Source organism: Bidens hawaiensis, unplaced genomic scaffold, assembly GCF_021521415.1.
Source record: "Bidens hawaiensis isolate Kalapana, Puna unplaced genomic scaffold, B.hawaiensis_p1.1 tig00012729_1, whole genome shotgun sequence".
In the NCBI taxonomy this organism is placed as follows: domain Eukaryota; kingdom Viridiplantae; phylum Streptophyta; class Magnoliopsida; order Asterales; family Asteraceae; genus Bidens; species Bidens hawaiensis.
The window spans coordinates 360,537-380,114 of record NW_027492054.1 but is presented as its reverse complement, the minus strand read 5'-3'; the positions used below and the strand labels follow the sequence as shown (position 1 = coordinate 380,114).

General features: G+C 35.9%; 2 protein-coding genes across 2 annotated transcripts; one reads left to right on the top strand and one right to left on the bottom strand.

The window, feature by feature from the left end:
* The first annotated feature begins 8,032 nt into the window (after nucleotides 1-8,032).
* On the top strand, nucleotides 8,033-11,150 carry LOC143541993 (putative glucan 1,3-beta-glucosidase A). The gene is made up of 7 exons (XM_077034662.1): nucleotides 8,033-8,125; nucleotides 8,207-8,326; nucleotides 9,073-9,264; nucleotides 9,378-9,536; nucleotides 9,995-10,164; nucleotides 10,266-10,771; nucleotides 10,857-11,150. The coding sequence occupies exons 1-7, from the start codon at nucleotides 8,033-8,035 to the stop codon at nucleotides 11,036-11,038; spliced, it is 1,422 nt and encodes a 473-aa protein (XP_076890777.1). The 3' UTR covers nucleotides 11,039-11,150.
* A 4,384-nt stretch (nucleotides 11,151-15,534) lies between these two features.
* LOC143542011 (putative glucan 1,3-beta-glucosidase A) lies at nucleotides 15,535-18,744 on the bottom strand. Its single transcript, XM_077034686.1, has 6 exons — nucleotides 18,405-18,744; nucleotides 17,460-17,579; nucleotides 17,145-17,336; nucleotides 16,894-17,052; nucleotides 16,611-16,780; nucleotides 15,535-16,509 (listed from the first exon to the last, which is right to left on the bottom strand). The coding sequence occupies exons 1-6, from the start codon at nucleotides 18,594-18,596 to the stop codon at nucleotides 15,819-15,821; spliced, it is 1,524 nt and encodes a 507-aa protein (XP_076890801.1). The 5' UTR covers nucleotides 18,597-18,744; the 3' UTR covers nucleotides 15,535-15,818.
* Between the last annotated feature and the right edge of the window lie 834 nt (nucleotides 18,745-19,578).

Genomic DNA, 19,578 nt, shown 5'->3' with positions numbered 1-19,578 from the left:
GATCATCAACCTCAAGTAGACGACCTATCTCAATGATTATGTTGCATCTGGCCTTGAGCACATTTTGTTTCTTATGATAATTTTACTAACTTTCACTAAGTTTTCTTAGTGGCCATTACCTCAAATGATGAGCCACAATATTTTTCTCAAGCAGTTCAAGACCCATACGAAGACCGAAATCCAAGTTCTTGAAAAAAACAAGACTTGGAATTTAAAAGAATTACCAAAAGGGAAGCGAGCCATTGACTCGAAGTAGGTGTACAAAATAAAGTGCAAGCCGAGTGGAGAAATAGAAAAGCGTGACTCGTTGCGAAAGGCTTCACACAAATAGAAGGTGTTTACTGTCATAAAATTACCTTTGCTCCTGTTGTGAAGTTGGTCATGGTTCGAAGTTTGCTAGCCATAGCATCAAAAGGGAGTGGCACACCCATCAACTAGATGTATATAACACTTTCTTGCATGGTGACTTACTTGAGTTTGTACATAAAGATACCTCAAGGCTTTGGAAAACGAGACAACAACTGAGTTCGTAAGCTAAAATAAATTCACTCTATGGGCTTAAACAAGTATCAAGAGTTTGGTACCAAAAATTTACTACCTCCCTGCAATTTCTCGGTTTCAAGCAAACAAAGGCCGATCACTCATTGTTTTTTATTCAAAAGGGAAGGAACTTGTATTGTTGCACTTATTTATGTGGATAATGTTATCATCTCTACAAATAACATGACAAAAATACAAGAATTTCACTTATTGTGGCATACCAAGTTTAACAACCATCTCATCCATATAATTTCTGTAAGGCCCCGAACCCGGTAGCCTTACTTTAGCGTCGGATTTACTCATAAACACAGTTCTTACAAATCAGAGTTCATTAAAACTTTTCGCGGAATATAAAACATCAATCATTTGTTACAAAACATTAAATCTTTTCTTTGATACCATAACACAAAACTTTATGTTTAAAACATCTTTTCTTTTTTTCTTCAGATGCCAGCCGTTCAATCCATGCCATGTGCCATCCTCATGCTGACTCTATAATCAGCTCACCTGCGTGCATACTAAAAGTCAGCTACGCTGAGTGAGTTCTAGTTAATCGAACGCCATACAATACATACACATACATACATATCCGTAGATACATATCCATACTTCACTAGTTACCCTTCTGTTCTACGTACATACTTGCTACCATACATACATACATATCTACAATCACTAACCTCAGTCTACCGAGAGTACGTTCATAGTCCACCGTCTATACCTGTACTCAAGGTCGTGAACACGTAAAAGGTCCGCAGTCCTTACCTATGTTCACCATTTATGGTACGTACAAGGTCCGCGGTCCTTCCCTATACCATAATACATCCACAACACGTACAAGGTCCACGGTCCTTCCCTATGTTGCAACCTAATTCATAGCACGTACGAGGTCCGCAGTCCTCCCCTATGCTACAAATACAGCACGTATAAGGTTCACAGTCCTTTCCTATGCTGAAATACATCCACAACACGTACAAGGTCCACAGTCCTTCCCTATGTTGCAACCTAATTCATAGCACGTACGAGGTCCGCAGTCCTCCCCTATGCTACAAATACAGCACGTATAAGGTTCACAGTCCTTTCCTATGCTGAAATACATCCACAACACGTACAAGGTCCACAGTCCTTCCCTATGTTGCAACCTAATTCATAGCACGTACGAGGTCCGCAGTCCTCCCCTATGCTACAAATACAGCACGTATAAGGTTCACAGTCCTTTCCTATGCTGAAATATAGCACGTGTAAGGTCCACAGTCCTTTCCTGTGCTGACGCCTATCTACATTACGTATAAGGTCCGCAGTCCTTATCTACGTTACGTATAAGGTCCGCAGTCCTTATCTACGTTTACATCTATCATCTACATCACGTATAAGGCTCGCAGTCCTTAACTACGCTATCACCAGCCGAGTCTATGTCCGACAGAAGCTAGAGGGATTTGCCATCCTAACTTACTATGTCGAACGTAGAACTCACATGCCATTCGTGTAAGGTAGAACTCCCCTATGCTACAAATACAGCACGTATAAGGTTCACAGTCCTTTCCTATGCTGAAATATAGCACGTGTAAGGTCCACAGTCCTTTCCTGTGCTGACGCCTATCTACATTACGTATAAGGTCCGCAGTCCTTATCTACGTTACGTATAAGGTCCGCAGTCCTTATCTACGTTTACATCTATCATCTACATCACGTATAAGGCTCGCAGTCCTTAACTACGCTATCACCAGCCGAGTCTATGTCCGACAGAAGCTAGAGGGATTTGCCATCCTAACTTACTATGTCGAACGTAGAACTCGCATGCCATTCGTGTACCTATATACACATACTTCACATATACAATAATTACATTATAACATAAGAACACTCTAGGCGTTCTTTACATCATTCATTTAACAACCATACCCCTTGTCGATACGTGCAATATCCGAAGATCGTTCACGCCCCGACAAGTATTCATTTGAAATATTCATACATCTTCGATATATAATATTCGTACCTTTATTTTTAACCTGACAGTACGCGCAATATCCGAAGATCGTTCGCGTACCGACAAGCAATCATTCATATCTATCCCACATATCACATATGGCATACACTTATCACTTAGGATAAATGTATTAACAACACATCGAGTATGCACACAGCCCCGAAAACATAACAAGGAATGGGGCTAGAAACTCACCTGAACTCTGCTTCTTCCTCCGATAGCTGTAAATCCCTTCTTTAACTGAGCTCGGCTGACTGTATAAGTTACACGTATCAATACTCGCCTGATCTAATCTGGTGGCCTAGTATTAGCTTACTTTTACTTATCGCTTTTAATTTTATTTTCTAATCGAACTCGGTTTTAGGCGAAGTTAAACCTTAGGCGAACTTAGCTTTAGGCGAAGTTAAACCTTAGGCGAACTTGGCTTTAGGCGAAGTTGTCATCAGGCGAACTTGGCTTTAGGCGAAATTAAACCTTAGGCGAACTTGGCCTCAGGCGAAGTTACCAGTTAGGCGAACTTGGCCGTAAGCGAAGTTATCAATTAGGCGAACTTGGCCTCAGGCGAAGTTATCGCTTTGAAGGCGAAGTTGCCCAGTTGCAGGCGAAGTTACCCAGATCAGCCGCTGTTTTGGTTTTCATCAATCATTTTGGCGATTTTAACACCCTTGTTATGGTTTAACATCACCCACTACATTCCCCGACCGTTTCCGGTCGTTTATACACTATAAAGCTTGGATCTTTAAACTTCAAAGATCAAGAATCATACATTTTTGAGCTTGTTTGGATCTCGTTTACTTGTTTAATCACAACTAACCCTCACTCTCTCTCGGATCTGGCTCGGTTCTTCCCTCGGCCGGCGGCGGTGTTGGTGTGTGGTGTGTGTGTTTTGGAGTGTTAGAGGATAGGATGAAATGAGTGATAGTTTAGGGTTTAGGGGATATTTATATCCCTTAAATCCCATGGACCTATGGCCCATTCTCATTTAACCCATCTCCATTAATCCAAGTCCATAACCCATATCCATTACCCAACACTAGCCCGACCCATACCAACTCCTACTCTATTTATTTATTTCCCGATAACCCGAGTAAACTTTCCCTCTATTATTAAGTAATATAATTAATATCATTTTGGAAATTTCGGGATGTTACAATTTCACCTGAGCCAGTCTGAGTCACAATAGGCTGTGAGAGTGGTTCCACCATCTTTAGTAATTGTATGGAAGGATGGAGTTATCAGCGAGAGTAGTGTTGCCGGAGGGACAACAGACATTTTAGGTGACGGTAAGACCTTTTAGCTTACATGATATAAATCCCTAAATAATTTTTCATAAGAAAAGAGTTTGTAAACCTTTGTTAAAACAATGTTTTGTATTAAAGAAGGGTATTAGTTAAATCCCGAACTATGGAAGTATATTTTATTCAACTCTCAATCTGTTTATTTAAATAAAAGAAATGTTCTCTGTCACGTAAATAAATTAAGCAGGTGCCAATTGTTGGTTACACTTCCAGTATTCCATGCTTTAAAACCGTGGTGTGCCAACTATCCTGAGAATTGAACCCAAGATGGCAAACAAGAATAATGCTGCTGTGACATATCTTTGATTCTGGTAGGCGAGACTCATTGGTTGATTATTCTTCACCGATAAGTGTTGTGGACTCGAAAGTTGTTGTTGTATACATGTATTTGATGTAACACCCCAAAATATTAATCGAGTCGAGTATGAAACATGAAAAGTTTGAAACACGTAACTAGGATAATATTCAACCTAGTTAGTACTTAAGTTAATAATGGTGAAATATTTATATATTTCAAAAAGTATTAAACTAGATAACTTATTAATCGTGAGAGGTTGAAGTTGTCAAGTTAGAAAGTAGAAAACTTAAAAAGAAAATAAATTAAAACACACACTGGGTGTGTGTTTGTTTGCATCAATCATCAGGAAGGAGAAGGAGAAACCCTAGTTCTTCAAATTCCTCAAATTGAAAGGTAATTTGGGTGATAAAACCGTGCATGTGAGTAAGGTTGTGCTCATCTCAACTTGGTGAACATAAGGTATGTTCAAATATCTTCAATTGTGAATAACCTTAAGATTGAGAGAAAACTAGTTATGTTGAATAACATGAAATTGAGCATGTATATGTGTTAGTCTAGCTTTAAATGTTAAGATTATTGCTAGACTAAATGAAATTTTGTGTTTTAAACTTGTTGATGTTGAATAATAGAATTTGGATGAGTAACAAGGTAATTTATGTTTAGAACACTAATGTTAAGGCTATGTTATTGATCGCACACCAAGTGTTTGATGAAATGTTCACATGAAACTTGAATTGTGCAATATATTATGAAATCCGTCACTTTTGACAGATTTAAATAGTTAATTTGCAGAGCGCGTATCTCACTCGTCGTTAAGAGTTAGAGGACGGGCCTTATATCGTTGGAAAAGTCTATGTGTCTATTTCAATTAATATTTGATCATGAAAGTCTAAATATGATCGGAAGTTGTCCAAAACAGTAGACCAAAGTGACTAGTCAGGATATAAAACATGCTGACTGGAAATATTTATGTTTCTGTCCTGATTTTGTAACAATCATATAAAATCATAGAAAAATAGTTAGAGGGTGTGCCTTATATGATTGAAAAGGTATTTGAGTCCCCTACGATTCATCTTTGAACATGTTGAACCAGTTCGGATGTTACATGGGTCAAAATGGCTGATTACAGCAGCGATATAGGAAATCGCAGCACATTAATAAGGATAATTAGTAATCGAGAAAACACATAAGATTGCATATACTTGCATTAGGCATGATGCATTGATTTTAGAGAAATATTAACACTTTATATGGCATACTTAAAGTGTCTAAAGGACTTGCAAATGGTTTGTATGAGTATTTACATCATTGTATGTAATGATTAGAGAATATACATACCTATGAGCAGTTTGACTTTTAAAAGTGAAACTGACAAAAGAAAAAAAAAACTAGTGTTCGATAAATTGGTATGTATGAGTCCTTAGGATTATGTGGTCATGTTATATAATGACTAACCCGACAATCTTGTGGAAATTGGACAAAGTTTGATCTTGTCAAGCTAGGTGGAGGCTTGGATGAAACGGGTCAAACAAGCTAATGGAGTGCGTGGGAGTTCTAGTTAACAAAAGAAAGGTAAGTGATTTTGTTCACTTCAAATAATAATCTAAAGTTCCTTGTCAAATTGTAATATTGCTTAATTGAATAACAAAAGAATGAACTGATAAGAAAACTCAAGAAGGGTAGTTTGGGGGTATTAAGGTATAACCCGAGATTGGGTTGTAATCTTTAATGTTAGAGACTTGGTTCAAATTGGTCCAAAAGGGTCAAATGAGAATTGAAAACTAATAATCCTAGTATATGGGACAAGGATTTTATTGGTTATCGGGTGTGGTTTATAGACCAAGTCATAAAGAGGTATTATGGGTAAATTGGTGTTAAATCACTATTTTGGTAATAACCCGTTGTAAGATTAAGATATAAAAAGGAGTGACCCGGAGTGGATATATGCGTGAATGGGTCATACATGTCAAATGGTGAAACAACCACCATTTGAAGTTGATATATAATGCTTGTCCTGTTGAGTATTGTCCTACAGGTAAGCATGATGGTAATAGAATGCATTGTCGAGTTCTCTAAAAGGAGTTACAAGGTATTGGTAATGGGTCACAACCTTGACCCTGCCAGGTACGTGAATTAAATCATGATGTCGGTTAATGTTAAAAAAAGACCAAAACGCCCTCGAGGCAATGGTATATGGGTGCATTTGATATTAACGGGCCGTCCAAAGCATAAAGAGTCAAACGACAAGGTTAGTATAGACATTGACTTAAAAATGAATAACGGGTCGTGAAGATTAGATTTACGAACCATGAAGTTACCGGCTACAATATGGTTGTAGTGTAAAAAGGGTAACGGGATAACAGGGAAACGGGAAATGGGTTCGTACTCGTTGGTTTAATCTGTAATTTTAAAACCGTTTAACTCGTACAGTTAATCCGAATAAGTAAACTGTTGTATAAACGACTCATGGGGTCGTAAAGGCTAAGGTTTTGTGCATGAACGTGCAAATCCTAATTCTTGATTGCAAATATAAAAGAAGGACAAAAGGAGGATAATACTAAATGAGAACACTTAGACCCTTTTAATGTTTAAAAAGAATAATTGTATAAAGACAATTATAGGGAAGGTTAAGTACACTTGTGTTTATTACAAGTAGACGTAAAGTATGTATGACTAATTGTTATGGTGAATTTCCATGACAGGTTATAACTTCATTGATGGACAAGGATTAACGGTCAAGCTGTCGAAGAACTGAACACAACCGTACCAAACAAGCTTCCGCTATATTAATTCATTTTAGAAGACAGTCTAATATTAGTCTTCGTATCATATAAATATAAAATTTGTAAAATTTTCATTACTAGTTATGTATGTCGTGTCATGTTATCACGTCATCCGTAAAAGTTTTAAATAGACATGGTTTTTAAGTCCTAACGAGTGTATGTTTACGCCTAAAAATGTTATAAATGGGTTAGGGTCTTACATTTGATCCACCCGTGATCATTCCGTCTACTAAGCCTTTGGTTAATCTCTCTATGAATCCCTTCTCTTTCTCGCATGAGCATGCGCAGGGCCGTCTCCGGAAATTTAAATACCCCGGTCGAGCCAAAATAAAAAAAGCCCATAGGCCTTAACTAATATTTTTTATTCGCTGATGTGCATGGATAAAACTTTTATCGACCGATTTATTATAAGTAGAAACCATTCTGAGCATGTAATTATCACATAAACCATTGCAAATAACCTTATTTTTAACAAAAAAAACATATATAAGTAATATGTATAAAAAAGCTTGTGCCCCTGAAATTTATGTGTCCCGACCGATGGTGCGGCTCGCACACCCTCCGAGCATCCCCTGAGCATGCGAGCGACCTTTTTGATTCCGGGTCCTTTTTAGGAGGTTTAAATTATCAAACCAATATGCTCCATATCATAGGTGGTTTAAATTTCTCACCTCGTATAAGTTAAACATACATATTTTATTATGAATCAAAGAATAGAATATATTATCATAAAGACAAGTATAATGATTTAGAACGTATTAGTTATTACAAGTGACCAATAATAAAATATAAAATATAGTTTTGAGAAATGTATATATATGATATATGGATTATATCATACATGCATGTGGTAGATAGGTAGGGTACGATAATACTAAAATACAGCCACTTTCCTATTGTCGATATTTGGACAAGTGTATGTTTCTAAATAATTCATTACATAAGATTCGACGATTCGTGGAAAGATTTTTAAATTTACCCACTATCATTTTGGTTGTTTAAAATTGCAAACATATGTACTTATATATTGCACACCTTTGATTTGGTTTAAATGTATTCAAACTTCAAACTGTTGTAATTTCTTTGTTCGTGTTCATAATCTTCAGCGTTAAACACAATCAACCAGATGATCAAAGCCGTTAATCTTGGAGGCTGGCTACTTGCTGAAGGATGGATGAAACCTTCTCTCTTTGATTCCATCCCAAACAAAGATTTCTTGGTTTGTTTTCAATTCAGCTTATGTGCTTTTTTGTTTGTTAACTCTTGATCAATTGTTTTTTCATATTATGTATCATGCCAGGACGGAACCGAACTTCAGTTTAAATCGAAAACAACCAGAAAGTTCCTCGCTGCAGAGCTCGGTGGAGGCACAAACATCGTTGCAAACCGTTCATCTGCTTCCACCTGGGAAACATTTCGGGTAATTTCCGACTCAAAGAAATAAGCGTAGAGAATATATATAAAGAGAACTCATATATTCCAAATGATGAATACATGTAATGAGTTGATTTTGTAGGGAATCCTAAATGTCATTTGTCACAATTTTGAAGTAACAAACTTTAAGAAAAATGCTAAAACTATAGTTATAAATAAACACGTAAATTAATGTGAGCATTCCCATTACGCGTTCTACATTGGTAAAGAAACTTTAGGATATACCTTACAATTGGGAAAACCTATAGTAAAATCGGACCCAGAACCCTAGCTAGTTGACGCAATTCGGGTCTGATAGTGCCATTGCTTATGGCTTTGTATCAGCACTCGTAGGACAGTTATTAAATCTGTTTTTTTTTTTTTGCTCTTTTTTCGTTGTTTCACTCTATCTAGTTACCCCATGACCAGGGGCGAAGGATTTGGTCCTTTACAAGCACCACAAATCCGAGGAGAGTTCCAAGTGTAAATGTAGCTGTTTTCGTCTGGAAATTTTTATACGTGGTGTAATTTTACCTGTTTTCGGCCAAAAAGTTGAGCCTGGTCCCCCTCATTTATGATTTTTATAATACATTTTGAGTCCCCCCACCCGACATTCGTGTCCAAGCTTCGCCACTGCCCATGGCCCATGTAACATTATGTTAACTCTATCTAGTTACCCCAATGGCAACGCTTTCGCGACTAAATGAGGTTGCCAAAAGCATTTTTCAAGTTGGTTTTAATTTATTGGTACAGTTGTGGAGGATCAATGAGACCAGCTTTCACTTGCGGGTGTTTAACAAACAATTTCTAGGACTTGACTCAACAGGGATCAATTTGGTCGCTACCACAAATGATTATCAAACATCTGGTATTTTCGAGATTATTAGAAAATCCGATGATCCAAATCGTGTTCGGATTAAAGCACCAAATGGGTCTTTCTTGCAGGTTCCTTAATTTCCCACCAATTTGTATTTCTTTAATTCTTTGTATTGAGGATTAGTTTTTATAAAGTAAGTTTTACTGACTCATTTTCGTGCCGATTATTTGAATGATTTCAGGCGAAGACTGAAGATCTCGTGACTGCCGATTCGAAAGGAGACGGGCAATGGGGTGACAATGATCCTTCGGTTTTTGAGATGACGATCGTCCGAAGATTGCAAGGAGAGTACCAAGTGACTAACGGTTATGGTCCTTTACAAGCACCACAAATCATGAAAGTATAGTTTTCTTTTCCATTCTTTGTTATAGTTTTGTGGGTGACTTTTATTTCAATAGGGTCACCAACCAATTTTGTGGGTTCCTAACGGTCGGTGTCAAGTTATTACACAAATTCATGTCAGTCCGACTGGATTTATCTGTTTAACCCATTTATTTTATAATTTAAACTGTTTTATGTCATATATTAACACGTAATTATATTGTATACATAGTTATAAAACTGTAATATAATGGTTCTAATGTCTAATATGACAAGAACTAATTAAAAAAATTTGCGTTAAAAGGGTTGAATTCTTGTAAACCGTGATAATTCGTGTTGTGTTCAAGTTCATACATCAGACACGATTTCCAAGTCATCTCGTGTCAAAATTTTGAGTTCATGTCGGGGTACACCCACGAACACGACCCGCTTGACGAGTCTATGTTAACACATGAGTTCACTTGCATTTTCTTTCAGGATCATTGGGACACATTCATAGTAGAAAATGATTTCAACTTCATTGCAACGAGCGGATTAAACGCCGTCAGAATTCCAGTGGGATGGTGGACCGCAAGTGATCCAACACCACCAGAGCCTTATGTGGGAGGATCATTGCAATACCTTGATAAGGCATTCTTATGGGCAGAGTATGCATATGTTCTTTTGTTTCAAATAATCAATTTATATATTCTTGATGAAACCTATATAGTAAGTTATATATATTGTATTTCATCATTTCTGTGCATAGAAAATATAACCTGAAGGTGATATTGGATCTGCACGCCGCTCCAGGCTCCCAAAATGGTTTCGAGCATAGCTCTACTAGGGACGGTTCTATTGAGTGGGGCCAAACGGAAGAAACTATACAAGAAACAGTTCGTGCCATTGAGTTCTTTGCTGCTAGGTACACGGACAATCCAAGCTTATACGCGGTTGAGCTTATAAATGAGCCTCATGCATCAGGAGTCTCGCTGGACGTACTAACCAAGTACTATGAGGATGGTTATAAAGCTGTACGAAGGCATTCTCCCAATGCCTTTGTGGTTCTATCAAACCGACTTGGCGGTGATTCAAAAGAACTCTTTCCTGTTGCAAGTGGAATGACCAATGTTGTTATTGATGTTCATTACTACAATCTATTTTCCGACATTTTTGATACTATGAATGTGGAACAAAACATTGAATTCCTTAAAACGACCCGTTCTGATGAGTTACAAGCTATTACAACATCAGACGGACCATTAACGTTTGTGGGTACGTATCTTCAACTTCCTTATATATGATGCATTATATGTTTCATGTCATGATAAAATGGCATCCTAAAGTTTTATTTGTGTAGGCGAATGGGTGACCGAGTGGCAAGTAAGAGGAGCAACTAAAGAAGAATACCAAAGGTTTTCGAAGGCTCAACTAGAAGTGTTTGGACGTGCAAGTTTTGGGTGGGCTTATTGGTCGCTTAAAAATGTGAACGGCAATTGGAGCATGGAATGGATGATAAAGAATGGTTATATTACCCTTTAGAAATGTATCAATATTGTCATTTTATCGTTTAAAGTTTACTTTTCATTACATGAAGTGTACAACACTATTGTCATTTGTCAAGCGTGGGTTCGGTTGTAATGTTTGTATTCAAATCTTATGGGGTCTATAATTTCTAGGATAGCGAAAGTTATGTCCGTTTCAATTTGGAACGCTTTCTAACCGTCTTATTTTTGTTTAATTGATCCATATACAAATATTTCTTGTCAAAATGGACTTGCATTAACAATGATGTAGTAATAATATGTTGACAAAAGTTTGAACCTTTATTATTGTTCTAATTTTGGAAAACTCATATCAATTCAATGTTAAATAAACCCATTTCTGAATATTGTCAGAAAGATTTTGTTCCAAAAACCCTTAATCGGTTCAAGGTTTCAAGCTAGATAGCCCCCAAATTCTATTATGACACTATGGGCCAAATCCAGTTGACATCTATATAATCACAATGGGCCCAACCAAACAGCCCAGTTCAAGAATAGTAAGGGCCCCAATAAGCTAAACATAGCTTATAATCTTGGAGAGAAAGAGTTAGGTTATGAATTGGCTTGAATGTGAATGATCTTGTATCCTATCTCGTTCTCTTTGTTTTCCATCTCTACTTTTAGTTGATGTACTTCCTTGTAGTTCGTTAAACTATATTCAATCTTAATGAAGCTGTAATTGAGGTACGACTGTCTGATACGATTGACCTAACGGGTTCCCTTCGAATTCACTATGAGAGAGGGCATCGTCCTTGACCAGTTCTCGTTGGGCCAAGTATCCCTCTAGCACTAATAGGAGATTCTCCTCATTATGTGATATTCCTAGCTTCTTTGTCAATTTTCGTGCTCAACCGAGGTATGGTACCTAGTTTCATACTTCAGATTCCATGTTTAAAATTCTACTCGCTTACATACACATCCGTAGACATCCATTTTAAAATACATTCAAAGTTAAAAGTATTAAACATTTAAAATAAAAAAATAATAAAAAGTTAGGCAATCTAAAGTGTAGAAAAAAAAAACTAAAATGTAATGTTGTAGTGGTTCGCAACACTAACTAGAAATATTTAAAAGGATTAAAGTTCACATGGAGATTCAAAAGAACAAATATTTATTATAAACAACAAAATTAAGCATTAAGTTATAATTAGGAAAATGGGCGAGTTAAATGTGTGAAAAATGTGTCTATTTTGCTTAACTACATGTGTAACTAACCGACTGCATATTCTTCACTAGGAGCTCAACAACTAACTAAACTAGGTAGCATACATGGATCGTTACGCCAGGCTGATAGTATTAACACTTGAAGAAACACGGATCTACTCCCTTTAACGGGTCCTAGATCCGATGAATCAATAGGGTAGAATACGGTTAACTGTCAATACGATATGAACACAATTCCCAAAGTCCAGTGGCGTGAACCTGCCAAACGAGCACCGTGAGCTCGTTATGGGAAGGACAAGAGGGGGGGGGGGTCTTCCCGTAACCACCATCCGGCGTGAGAATAAGTACAATTCCGATGAAGATAAAATACTTAAGTAAATTGAGAGAGTACAGTGGGAGTGAATGAATACCTCATGATGATCGAGAGGGTATTTATAGCCGAAGGGTGTGGGAAAGTAATTGGGCCAGCTGTCCCTTTAGAAGATGCTCTTATAACCGCCTGAACACGTGTCCTCATATGATAGGTTTAGTCTATACGTTGCATGTGCATAACAACCTGGACACGCGTCTTCCTGATATTGGTTGATAGGTAACATTGGCCATGTGCAGGGTTATAACGGCCTTGCCAGGTGTCACTAGTTGATTGGCCAAGGGATCACGTATTGCGCAAGAAAGCATTTTGGCAAATCTTCTAGATGGTAATTAGTTATTGACAGCAGCTGTCCTGGAACATTACCTCGTGGTCTTTTATGAGGAAGGGTATTCCTTCTTGCGGATGACCTTTGAGGGTGTCAGGATGCTCCCGCATGTGTCATGAGGGTGTTTCTTCCTCAGATGATCTATACAGTTAGTTCTCATGTCTCGCGGGTGCCTTATGAGGGACTTCTGGTTAACCCTCGGGTATTACTTAAGGGTATTTGGGTCTTTTTGGTACCCTACCTCTATAACACTCGTACCACTTATAATAAAAAAAATCCACCTAGTCGGTTGGCAAAACATGCGGGATGTGAGTGCAAGTCAACATGAATTCGATCGGAATTGAGTTACGGCTCTGAAACAAAACCCAATTCGTTAACAACCAAATACATAAAACAACAAAAAATAAAAGGCAAAACAAAAATTAAATATACCAACCAAATGTTGCACATAGACTAATAAGGTCTCTGCAACACCATAGTTTGATAATAATCTTATTTATAATTTGTGACATGAAAGTGCTTGTCCTTCCCACATCCAACTAGCTCTAATGGGTTTGGCTTGTAAAGATTCACAACACAAATTAAAAATACCTAAAAGGGTGAAATGGTCACACTTCAAATGGATGATTCCAAAGAAGAATAGATATCTCCTTAAAACTAATCAGGCGGCAACTAATTATGAACAACAAGATTTACTAAACATTAAGTTATGATAGGAAAAGCTCATCAATCGGTTTTGATAGTTCACTTTCAGTTGACTCAAAGGTTTCTAAGTTTCAAAATATACAGCATGACTAGTGCTGTAAGTTAACTTATTTATGCATTAGCAAAAGGTTTTGGGGTTTATTCACAGTAGAATATACAAAAATAAACAAATTTCAAAGAAAACAAATAGAAATTTTACATTTTCACTCTCCACTCTATTTTATTTCTAAATTATTAAATGTTAAATAAGTTAGTGATCTCATCAAAGATGTGTTTAAAAACACTGTAAAATATACGTAGTTTTATTCAAACCGCTTTAAATGGTCGATTATTATTTATAGCAGTTCAGATTGATTGGCACAGGCACGTATTATTTGGAGCGGGTTATGCTTGTTTTTGTTGCAGCTTTTTGTATAAACGCTTTATGTTTAAATTTAAACCTGCAGATTTGTTGGGTTTATGGAGGCTTAATTGGGCCCGGTTTAGAAAACATCTTTAGTGGCAGATTAATAGCAACATACAGCGAGTATGATTGAGTTTATCTTATTTTTTAATAGAAAATTTTACTCATACACTTTTCTAGACCAATAAATATACTTCTTTGGCCATGTTTGAACTTGAGACTTTCCATCTAACAGACGCATGTCTCTATCAAAAGGGCTAGCCCCACATTGTCATTTTTTGGTTTATCGGACAGAACGTTTGGTTTCAAAAGCTTATACAAAATTCACAAAATCGAGTTTTATGTGCCTTGTAAAGCATTGAATACATACATTTCTTAAGCGAAGACAATAATAAGTTTTTTTTGTGAACGACCATTAGTTGCATAAACAGTGGCGGCCCAACCATTTTGGTGGCCTAAAACGAATAAAAAATCCGGGGCCTTATTAAAAAAGTGGGTTTGTACTTTTCATTTCTTTTATTATATCCGGTTCACATTTAATTAGATGAATAAGTTAAATATTAAACCAAAATAGTTTCATTTTTCTTTCTCTCTTTAAAAACCAAAAAATAAATATAAATGTATTGAAACAGGACATTAAAGTAACTTGATTGAAATATATTGAAAAAGTTCTTGTGGATGATACCATATATATTAGACATTTTTATCATCCACACTTACAATTATAATGCTTATATATTATACAAATTTTGAAAAAGGATGAACGTCATAACACTATAATGTTAGATATAATATTCTAAACTACAATTTTGGTTAAAATTAAAAGGTATTGTATACATTCAGATTATTGAGCTAATCCTTAGAGCATTCTCAACCCATTCTCTAAAGTTGTCAAACCCATATAATTTAGAGTAAATTTTAAGAAAACCATCAAAATCACATTTCCAATTCATTCCCTATTATATGGATGAGTTATATGACAACTAAAGTAAATCCCTAAATATAGGGACTCATTTTTTATTCATACCATATAATATATCACATATCTACCAATCACCATTTACTATATAATAAGACAAAAGAGAAAAAAATAATAAAAATTTTAAAAAATGATAGATAAATTTATGGAATTGTGTTTTTTAGCTAAATTATAGGAAAGATATATGGAATTGGATGTGAATGCTTTTATTTTGAGAAAATAAAAAGTATTATAAGCATTAGTCAAAATAATTGAATTAATAATTATATTTAGAAAAACTAAATTTGGAACTATAAGCCACTGAGCTGATTCCAAAAAACAAAAGTTAAAAATAGAGGGTGGGACCCGATCCCGTGTTGCACACATAAGCAAAGCATTTGACCACTACACCAAAATCGAATTTGCTTCTAATGTTATGAATTTAAAAATTATATTAATACTATATATAATACTTATATATTTTAAAATTGGAGCCTTAAAATTTTATGGGTCTAAAGCCCTGTCTGTAATTTGTTACACATACGGGCCGGCCCTGTGCATAAAAACTAGCACAAAGCTAGATGTGAAACAAAGTTAATTAGATGATAATTTTAGAATTTATCATATTTCTAAGGAATTCAAGAAACAACACATAAGGGTTCAATCTTCTGCCAACATCTTATTGATATACCATTGTGAATTCGATAACCAATACATTTTTTTGTGATGCAGTTGATTAAGAATTAAACACTTATTTGAACCAACTTGGCAAATACAAGAGGGCTAGAAATGACTTCCATTTAAAGTGGGCATAAATTTTAAACGATCAAAGGATACTTTTGATACGTTTCTAAAGTTTAATGTAACCATTTTTTATCATCCAATCCATACTCCACGCGTTATTCACATTTTTTAGCGACCAATAAGCCCACCCGAAGCTTGCACGTCCATAGACATCTTGTTGAGCCTTTGAAAACCTTTGGTAGTCTTCTTTAGTAGCTCCTCTTACTAGCCACTCAGCCACCCACTCACCTACAAAAGTTAGCGGTCCATTTGATGTTGTGATGGTTTGTAGTTCATTAGAACGGTTCGTTTGGATGAAATTAATGTTTTGTTCAACGGTCATATTATTGAAAATGTCGGAAAATAGATTGTAGTAATGAACATCAATAACAACATTAGTCCCTCCACTCGCAACAGGAAAGAGTTCTTTTGAATCATTGGCGCCAATTCGATTTGATAGAACCACAAAGACACTGGGAGCATACTTTCGTACAGCATTATAGCCGGCTTCATAATATTTGGTAAGTATGCTTAGTGGCACCCCTGATGCAAGAGGCTCATTTATGAGCTCAACTGCGTATAAGCTTGAACTGTTGACGTACCTAGCAGTAAAGAACTCAATGACACGAACCGTTTCTTGTAAAGTTTCGTTTGTCTGGCCCCATTCAATAGAACCGTCCCTAGTACCGCTATGCTCATAACCATTTTGTGAGCCCGGAACAGCATGTAGATCTAGTATTACCTTTATGTTATATTTCCTACGCACAATAATGGTCAATTAGAAAGCTATATTACGTATTATATCGCTTTCATCAAGAAATATAAGCTTAAAAGTTAAAACAAAGGAAGATATGCATACTTTGCCCATAAGAAGGCCTTATCAAGGTATTGCAAAGATCCTCCTACATAAGGCTTAGGAGGTGTTGCATCATAGGCGGTCCACCATCCTACTGGAATTCTCACGGCGTTTAAACCGCTTGTTGCGGTAAAATTAAAATCATTTTCTACTATGAATGTGCTCCAGTGATCCTGAATGAAAACACAAATTAAACATAAGGTTTAACATTTAGGATATTTTGCTAATGGAAAAAATGATAAATGTAACCCGCAAATTAAACAGATATAAATAAGTAACATCATACTTTCATGACTTGCGGTGCTTTTAAAGGACCGTAACCATTAGTCACTTGGTACTCTCCTTGCAGTATTCGGACGATTGTCATCTCAAAAACCGAAGGATCGCCACCTCCCCATTGTCCGTCTCCTTTTGAATCAGCCGTCACGAGATCTTGTGTTTTTGCCTATAATGAGAAAGTAAAACTTGTTTTCTTGTAATAATCAATCATCAATCATCAAGACCTATTAAAGAAACACAAATTTGTGACAAACGAACCTGTAAGAAATACCCATTTGGGCCTTTAATCCGAACACGAGTCGGATCATCAGATTTTCTAATAATCTGAAACACACCCGACTTTTGAGAATCGTTTGATACGGCGACCAACTTGATCCCTGTTGAGTCAAGTCCTAGAAACTGCTGGTTAAACACCCGTATGTTAAAACTGGTCTCATTGATCCTCCACAGCTGTACCAAATAAATTAAAGCAACCATTTAACCAAGAAAAAAAAACCGTTGTCACAACTTAAAAATGTATTCTTAAACTTTTGCAACAACATTTTTAGTTGCGAAGGCATTGAATGAAATTACCCGAAAAGTTTCCCAGTTGGAAGCTGATGTACGATTTGCTGCAATGATTGAACCTCCACCGAGCTCAGCAACAAGGTATTTCCCTATCGTTTTCGATTTTAATTGAAGGGCAGTTCCATCCTGGTGATGATCAATTCATAAGTAATTTTTTAAGCTTGATTTGTAATCAAGCAAAAATTAATCCGTACAGAAATTAGGCCATGTATACTAAACGGACGTAAAAAATCCAACGCTGAACGTATGGTGTGAAAGGGGTGGGGGGGGGGGTTAAAATAATATTAGTCTTATACGAACGTTAAATCCCGACCGCCCCCATAAATTTTGCAATAAATTAACCAATATTCATTAAAAAGTAGTGTTTACATCGAGACAGAAGTCAAACGGCCAGAATTCCGGACAATGACCACTAGTTAGGACGTTAGTTATGACATCCTGACACTGAATTACTGATTTCTCATCTTATCAATTATTTTTAATTTATTTGATTATGGACCAGAGTGAAAAATTACAAGTTATGAACTTTAAAAATTATTTGTATGAGACTAAGTAGTTAATGTGGACTAGAACACTGAATTCTTATGAGTTATGATTAGGTCCAATGCGATTATGTGAAGTCCATGTTAATTTGTGAATATGTAATAATGTGATAAACTGATAATGTGATATGTTATTTTCTTGAATGAGAATTATGGTCATTAGTAAGATTTTAATAATTTAATTTACTCTTAAGTATACATTTATAACTACGTTTGATGTACTTTCAGTTACCGAAAACAATTACTAGCGATAGACAAATGACCTCTAAAATTTTACGCCCCCATGAAAAATTTAACTGGGTCCGCCCTTGAAAAAACTTGAAAAAACCATTTAAAGTGTTTTCATGCATGCACATGAAAACAAGTTAAACAAACCATAAATGACACATAAATTAAATTCAAAACGAACCAAGAAATCTTTATTCGGGATGGAATCAAAGAGAGAAGGTTTCATCCATCCTTCGACAACTAGCCAGCCTCCAAGATTAACGGCTCGGATCATCTGATTACTTGTGTTCGAAGTTTGTCCATTGGAGATTATGAACAAAGCAAACACTGAAACAATCCCCAATAGCTGACCATTTGAATTTAGTGTTTTCATTGGCTTTTCTTGCTTAGTCAACAATATTTAGGAGTTTGAGGTACACTTGTGTTCACAATCGAAGGTGTGTATATATAACATGGTTAGTGGTCCAATTTGAAGGTACATTTGTGTAATCGTGTTCACAAGTCATCACCCCACATAAATGAACGTTTACAATTTAAATAAGAAAAATGATGTAACATAATCTTATATCCTATTGATAGAATGTAACAATGACCTATATGAGAAAGCTAATATTTTATTAATTAATATTAAGATTATTTCAGAATTATAGTATTTTTTTCCGAGAAAAAGACATAATTTTTTCTATATTTTCTAGAACTTATAAATATAATTCATATAATCTTTTACGTTCTATAATACATTGCTAAATCAGAGACATGTGACAAGCCAATTGAAGAGCATTTGGGGCCGGTCACGGTTCGAGACATTGGTTCGACAAGTTCGGACCAAGTACTACACCGTAATATGCGCATCATGCCATATATACCTTGTATCTACAACATACATCATACAATTTTTCAAACGTTAATTATATTTGTTACATTTATTCTGAAAAAGGATCACTTATAATTCTTTGCTAAGGACCACCAATCATAATATTGGTGAAAACTTATTGAATTAATGAGAATCAGTCAACTTCTAGATGGAGCCTTTACAACCTTTAATTGTGCAACGAATTGATAAAATGTTAGACCTTATCTTGCACGTAACATTAATTTACCAAAAGGCTATTCAAACAACTCAGTTTTTATTTAAGATTAAATCATAAAACCGAGTTGTATAATCTATTTTCTTCTATATTCATGTCTAGGAGAATATCTCATATGATTGTACGATGCATGAAGACATGCATGAAAACTTGATTCCGAATCTCTTTTACTTGCATTTGAATATTTTTTTCACAAGAAAACAAACTTAAATCATTTGGTCTATAACTTCTTGAAATTGATTCCTTGCGGTAAAAACCTCCAACGTA